The 6,373-nt window shown below is 45.4% G+C and overlaps 1 protein-coding gene across 3 annotated transcripts; it reads left to right on the top strand.

Moving 5' to 3' along the window:
* The first annotated feature begins 1,721 nt into the window (after window positions 1-1,721).
* Window positions 1,722-3,755, top strand: GADD45G (growth arrest and DNA damage inducible gamma). 3 transcript variants are annotated; one of them, XM_048504759.1, is made up of 4 exons: window positions 1,722-1,889; window positions 2,106-2,243; window positions 2,360-2,573; window positions 3,020-3,755. In XM_048504759.1, the coding sequence occupies exons 1-4, from the start codon at window positions 1,837-1,839 to the stop codon at window positions 3,128-3,130; spliced, it is 516 nt and encodes a 171-aa protein (XP_048360716.1). In that variant the 5' UTR covers window positions 1,722-1,836; the 3' UTR covers window positions 3,131-3,755. The 3 variants fall into 3 exon arrangements, with proteins under 3 accessions (XP_048360716.1, XP_048360715.1, XP_048360714.1); XM_048504758.1 differs by having other exon boundaries at window positions 2,100-2,243; XM_048504757.1 differs by having other exon boundaries at window positions 2,097-2,243.
* Window positions 3,756-6,373: the final 2,618 nt, after the last annotated feature.

The raw sequence follows: 6,373 nt of genomic DNA, 5'->3' as shown, positions 1-6,373 counted from the left end.
CACTACACATCGTAGTATTTAAATGGCTAAAGACATGTTCTGAAGATTAGCAATTTCCTTTGAATATTATTTGGCCACTGAATTCCATTTCACCACCCAAACACCCCTTATATTGCTTACTTGGGACTGTTTGAAACATTGAATTTTCTTTAGGTCACCACCAGATGGTGCAACCCTGCTTTGACATGCAAGGTCATTGTCCTTATTTCAAAGGCAGTAATAAAATGTGTAGATGCAGCTGTCACCATATGCCAGAAGAAGCCGGTTTCGGGTTTTCAGAGGGAGAGCGAGAATGTGCACAAGATTACCGGATATCCCTCCCCCAGCCTTCTTACAAGCATGTTCTGGAAGGATTGTTTTTCCAGGAAATCTTTGAAGTATCACTACATGATAAGGTGTCGGGAAGGATGCACGTCAACATCCAGCAGGCAGCGCTGCTAGTCAACATTACACACTAAAATCGACAAAAGATAAGGGTGTTTTGTTAAAAAAACAACAACAACCCAGACGATTATCATCCAAGACGCTGGTGGGATGGGGGTTCCTTATTTAGCTCCACATGCTACTTACTGTCTGGGTCGACTTTTCCATTTGGGCAGAAGGAATGATCAGGGGTGTGTCTCTCTAGCGCTTAATTAGCATCTTTCCTGCCTTGCTACCCAGGCCACATGCCACGTCTGCCCGAGCCATGCCCTGCAATGTATGACAGCATGGTTGAAGGGTTGAAACAAAGAGCGAAGAATGGAGTCTTTTTGGAAGAAAGGGACGATCGCGTGCTCCGAAAGCCCGGCCATTCAGCTGCCCTTTGGAAGCGTGCGCGAGTGGAGACATTCATCAGCCAGAACAGATTGGCCGCCACATGAGAGCCATGCCATTGTGTCCCCTCCCCCCCTCCGGCCAGAAGCAAATCCGCAGCCCAGCGGCAGGTGGACAGTGCTGCTATGAGGAGAAAGGCCCGATTGTCTGAGCTCCAAACTGCCACACGCCAGACCTCCCCTATTGTGCGCACGCCATAGAAATGCAAACGAGCCGCGTGTGCCATCCGCAATCTGCTCCGCACAGCCGCTCATTAGGCATGCGAGCCGGGCGCCCTAGTTCTAGTGAACTTTGCACGATTTTTTTTTTTGAGCCAGGCACACTTTGGGCTTTTTTCTGCAAGACCAAAACCTAAACGTTTGGAAAATGGAAAAAAAAATCTGCAAAAGTAGAGAATAGGGTAAAAAGCAGCGCCTGATAGAACCTCGACCTTGCTATTCACGATATGGTTTTTCAGGCTAACTCTTTTCATATCAAGCAGCCCAACAACAACAAACGAAGCTGCCTTATTATTTTTAGCTCAAAGAGCGTGCATCTCGCGCAGTCTGCTTTTTTAAATAAACAAAACTCACAAGTTGCACATCTAAAACAACACACCCGCTTTGATCTCCCCCCGACCCCCGGCTCAAATACTCAAACTGCGGTCTGCCTAGTAACATCACAACAAAAGCAGCAGTAGCAGATTTGAAGCATTGTAATCCCCCGCTTCCCCACCCCAGCAGGCTTTTCTCCCCCCTCCACTTTCCCACGTGGTCTCCTGGCACGAGCCGGCTCTAGCTACTGCCTGCTTAGCATAACAATACACCCGCCGCCTGGCCAATCAGAGCAGCGGACACGCCGGCAGCTGCCGGCTCAGAAGCTCGGCAGCCTATAAATACGGGTCGCGCAGTTCCGAGACTGGCATACTCGATTTGGGGATTGTAGAGTGATTAGAGGAAGGACTCCGGATCTTGCGGGGAAGCCTCGTGTGGATAAATCTTCGTGTTTTCCTTTCCTTGCTTCGTACCGGTTTTAACCATTATGACTCTGGAGGAGACTCACGGCCAGGAGCCCCTGCCTGAGACTAGCGACAGGTCAGGAAAGAGCTGGCTGCCTTGCCCGCATGGGCTCGGTGCAAGAGGGAAGGGGGCGGAGGATCGTTGGCCAGGGGCCGCGGAACAGTCCCTCGCGCGGACGTGAGCGAGTGCCGGGCCGGCTGGGCAAAGGGGTGGCGGGGCTGGCGGAGTCGGTGGCGAGAGACCCGCGGCTGACGTGGTTCTTCTTCCCTTTTCCCTTCGCAGCAGCAGCAGCAGCAACAGCAGCAGCAGCGCCCCGAGCGGCAGCAGGATGCAGAACGCCGGCAAAGCCCTGCAGGAACTGCTCGTCTCTTCGCAACGCCGCGGCTACCTCACGGCGGGCGTCTACGAGTCGGCCAAGCTGATGAATGTGTGAGTATCCGGTCCCGGGGAGCCTGGCCTTCTGCGGGGACGGGCGGCAGGATGATCGCGGTCGTGACTTAAGCTCCTGCAGAGGGGACTAATGGTGGGCGCTTCTCTGTCTGCAGCGATCCGGACACGGTGGCTTTCTGCCTGCTGGCAGCGGATGAGGAGGACGAGGGGGACATAGCTCTCCAGATCCACTTCACCCTCATCCAGGCTTTCTGCTGTGAAAACGACATTGACATTGTGAGGGTGAGCGACATCCAGAAGCTGGCTAGTATTGTGGGGGCCAGTGAAGAGGCTGGAGAGCCCCGAGACCTTCATTGCATCCTTATCACGGTGAGCTCCTCCCCCAGGCCAGGCTGCTTTGCTTTTCCTCCGGTGGGGTTTGAACTTTTGCAGAGTCCTGTGGTCTCAGGCCCTGTTGATTAGTGCATCAGACAGGACTCAGATGCAGGATCTGATCTTAGCACAGCTGACAGTGACAGGTTGAAGCATCCTCAAGTAAAAAAGTAGATAGAGCAAATATCTAGGTCACTGTTTGTTCCCAAGACAATTTTACATGGCTTTTGAATATATTGCAAGTTCTGGTGTAATAATGTCCAAGTGTTAAACTTTGTGCAAAAAGTTATGTTAAGGGTATTGTAACTGTAACAACTAGTACTTATATTAAGTAAGCAATTTATTTCTTGTCATGATAATTTAAGAAAAACTCAGGCGAAGGAACTTTTAGTTCTGCAATGACTGTCACTAATGATTCTGTATTCTTTGGTTTTGCATTATAGAATCCAAATGAGGATGCTTGGAAAGATCCAGCCTTGGAAAAGCTAAACTTGTTTTGTGAGGAGAGTCGGAACATCAATGACTGGGTGCCCAATATCACCCTACCTGAGTGATGAAAATCCAGTGCACGGGAGAGGTGGAAGCCGTTTGTTGCATTCTCATCGTGGAGTTGCACACCTGGGCAACTCAACCAGTGGCTGATTCTGTGGATTAGCCAAGTCAAAAGCTTGGATTAAGTCGCTGGGACAACACGTGGTGGATTCTTGTGGAGAAAGAAGAAGCAAAGGAAGAAAGGAATGGCTACAGCCAACAGTGAATCCCTACTATGTTGCAGCACTGGGGAAGCTGCCATACTTGTGGAGTTGAAGAACTGCAGGTTTTTAGGTGCAGAAGGAAAAAAACCCTGCAGGTTTCCAGGTCCGGTGGAACATTGTGTTAGAAAGCAGGGAACAAAGTTGGAAAACTGGACACTGATGGCATGGGAAGGTATGGACACAATATTGTGACCAAGAGCTGCTGCTGTGGGGTGTCCAGAGCCCCAAAACAAGAGAGACTGGAACCATAATAGTCTTTGGTAACCTGATATTTTTACAGAGACTTTGATGCAGACTGATGTACTGTTGGCCTTGTGGACTATATTCTGCCTTGATAACCAATTTTGGAATGATCTTTTTAGAACTGAATTTATGCTGCTATTGAGGATCTTCTACATTTTGTAATAAACTTCTTAACAACTAATTTCATGTGGTGATGGTTTTACTTGGGTGAATCATTAAACTGATTGAGTAATAGGAACTTCCTTTAAAAGTATTGTAAGAAGGTACTATTTAAACCCCAGCTAAGAGTTGTTAAATGCACTTAACTCTGCAGGTCTAAAAACTTTCTTGGGAGTAAACTCATTGACTAAAATTGGAGTTAGTTTTGCACACTATTGCTTAAGTTTGTTCCCTGAAGCAAAACATAAACCACTTTGTTAAATGACTGCACATTTGCTTCATATTACTTTTTGTACCTGTAAATGCACAAGCATTGTACACTTTGCGTGCACTGTTGAAACGAGTTGGAGCTAATCAGAATGGCTTGCAACAAGTTTGTGCGGTTACACAATCTGTAGAGATAGGCATCTACTTCAACCTGTGATGTGTGAAGTGGTTTACGGATACGTGTCCTTAGCTGAACATGTTTGAGCTAAACAATGATGGTAGCTGAACAAAGGATATGTCTTCCTTTGAATTGATGAGTTGACCTTTCACCCATCCCATTGCAACAGCTGCTTATGGCAACAGCTTGCAACACTGAAAAGCTGCATGTTTAATGAGCTGCCTTATAGTCGGTAGCCTTTGTCGGACACTAAAAGGAGGTGGCACATGTGCCAAACAGCTGAACATTCAAAACTGAAGGATAAAAACTTAAGATGGGTTTACAGATTCAGCTGCCTAGTATTAGTATGAACACTATGTTGCTGATCCTTGGCTCCTGTAATTATGTAGCTTTTACAAAAACAGTTTCTCTTGCAAGCCACTAACTTTTTAAACTCAGTCACATTCCAGCCTATAAAGATTGCTTATTTCATGTTTGCTAAGAGATACAACCAGGGTTTCTGCCTCAACTCCAGACATGATTACCCTGGAAATATGCAGATGGAGTGTCAATAGCTTGCATCTGCTTAAAGCTGTCGGCGGGTTGTCTGTCTGCCATATGCTGGCACAATAGAAACTCTCATTTTGGCTTCTCTATTGTCTACAAGCACTAATTCAATGAGTAAAATAGAAAGCATTTTTAAAAGTTGATAAAAGCTGTTCCTATTGCTACAAATACAACAAAAATTTTAATATATATATTTTAAAGTATGCATTTCTTGGTGTGATGTTTTGAGCTAAGTACTGTTTTCCACATTGATTTATCAGACATTCCATTGTGCTCTGGATGCCCCCCTTCCTGCTACAGAAACCAAAGATGTGCCCAGAATTTTCATTTTAGGGCAGCAGCATGAGAAAAGAATATTCGGCAACAGGGAGAGAAGGGAAAGTGGCTGGCAAGAGGCATCCGATTCCCTTGAGGCATTCCTATTTTGCCTTAGCATCACAATGACCTCCTTTACCCTTTCCCTTATGCTATAGACATCTGAGACTTTTAACATTTCTGCATGCCCATGCCTTTGTCTGGGGGTAGGGGTTGGAAGTCTGGTTGATTGCTAATAAAAATGCAGTATTTGCGGACAATGGAATTTGAAACTGCATTTCTCGCCTGGGCACGTCAAATGCATTCCACACACTTGCTGTTAGATTATAATTGGCACTACTGACCAAAATTACAGTGTTGTAATTGATGTAATGAAGTCTCATATATGTGGGAACATGCAGCCAAGAGTGGGCTTTGTAAACAACTTCTTTTTTTTTAATTGGATTTACAAAAATTAAAATACATAATAGTAAGTTGACAGAAAAAAAGATACAGGTAATATTGCGTAATCAGAAGCTGTCCATAAGTTCTCCCTTTCTTCAATAAGGGAATTCTACAATAAAGAAAAAAGAAAGGTACAAAGACCTTTACTATTACATGTTGTTGTTTCAGATCACTGCTATATTAATGTTAGTAATAAACACAAAAAGGATTTTACAAACAAGTACAGTTAAGCAAGTCATTATTGTATTTCTTCCCCACTGATACATTAGGGTGGAGATTCTTATGTAGCTACTGTCCAGGTTAAAAACTTATCTTGCTACAGAGTGTACTAATACTCCCCTTCCCTGCTTCTAATTACCCTCTTTTTTTTTTTGTAAACAACTTCTGATATGTTTATTACTGAAACTGTCCCTTAAGAAGTAACTATGCAATGGCAACAGGAGTTATTTACATCAGTGGAATAGTATTACTGTAATGAAGGCCATGTTGATCAGAGACATATTGAACTTAAACTAACTGTAAACGACAGTTACTGATTGTGGTTTAGTGTAGAGATTTGGGCACTTGGTGGCTTTCTAAGGTAAAAGGGCCTTGGTGCCCAAGCTCATCTGGAAGTCTTTTCTAGATAATATCAAGTGACAAATCTCCCATGAACTTCTGAAGATACACAGGATTATGCTAGAGCAGTGGTGGCGAACCTATGGCACGGGTGCCAGAGGTGGCACTCAGAGCCCCCTTTGTGAGCTTGCATGGTAAGAGTTCATCATGTGGGGAGGTGGAATATCACCCCCCCCCACACACACATCTAGGCTGGCCTGTGCACAATCCTTTACCTGGTAGTAAGATCGGTTGCTGGCAATGGGGCTTGCTTCTGAGTAAACCATCCTAGAGTCGTGATTCACCCTTTTGAAGTGTTGCATGGTTGCTTCACCAAGCTTACTCCCAAGTAA

Source organism: Sphaerodactylus townsendi, linkage group LG07 (assembly GCF_021028975.2).
Source record: "Sphaerodactylus townsendi isolate TG3544 linkage group LG07, MPM_Stown_v2.3, whole genome shotgun sequence".
NCBI classification, from domain to species: Eukaryota; Metazoa; Chordata; class Lepidosauria; order Squamata; family Sphaerodactylidae; genus Sphaerodactylus; species Sphaerodactylus townsendi.
The sequence above is the reverse complement of the archived record's forward strand: the minus strand, read 5'-3'. Positions and strand labels throughout refer to the sequence as shown.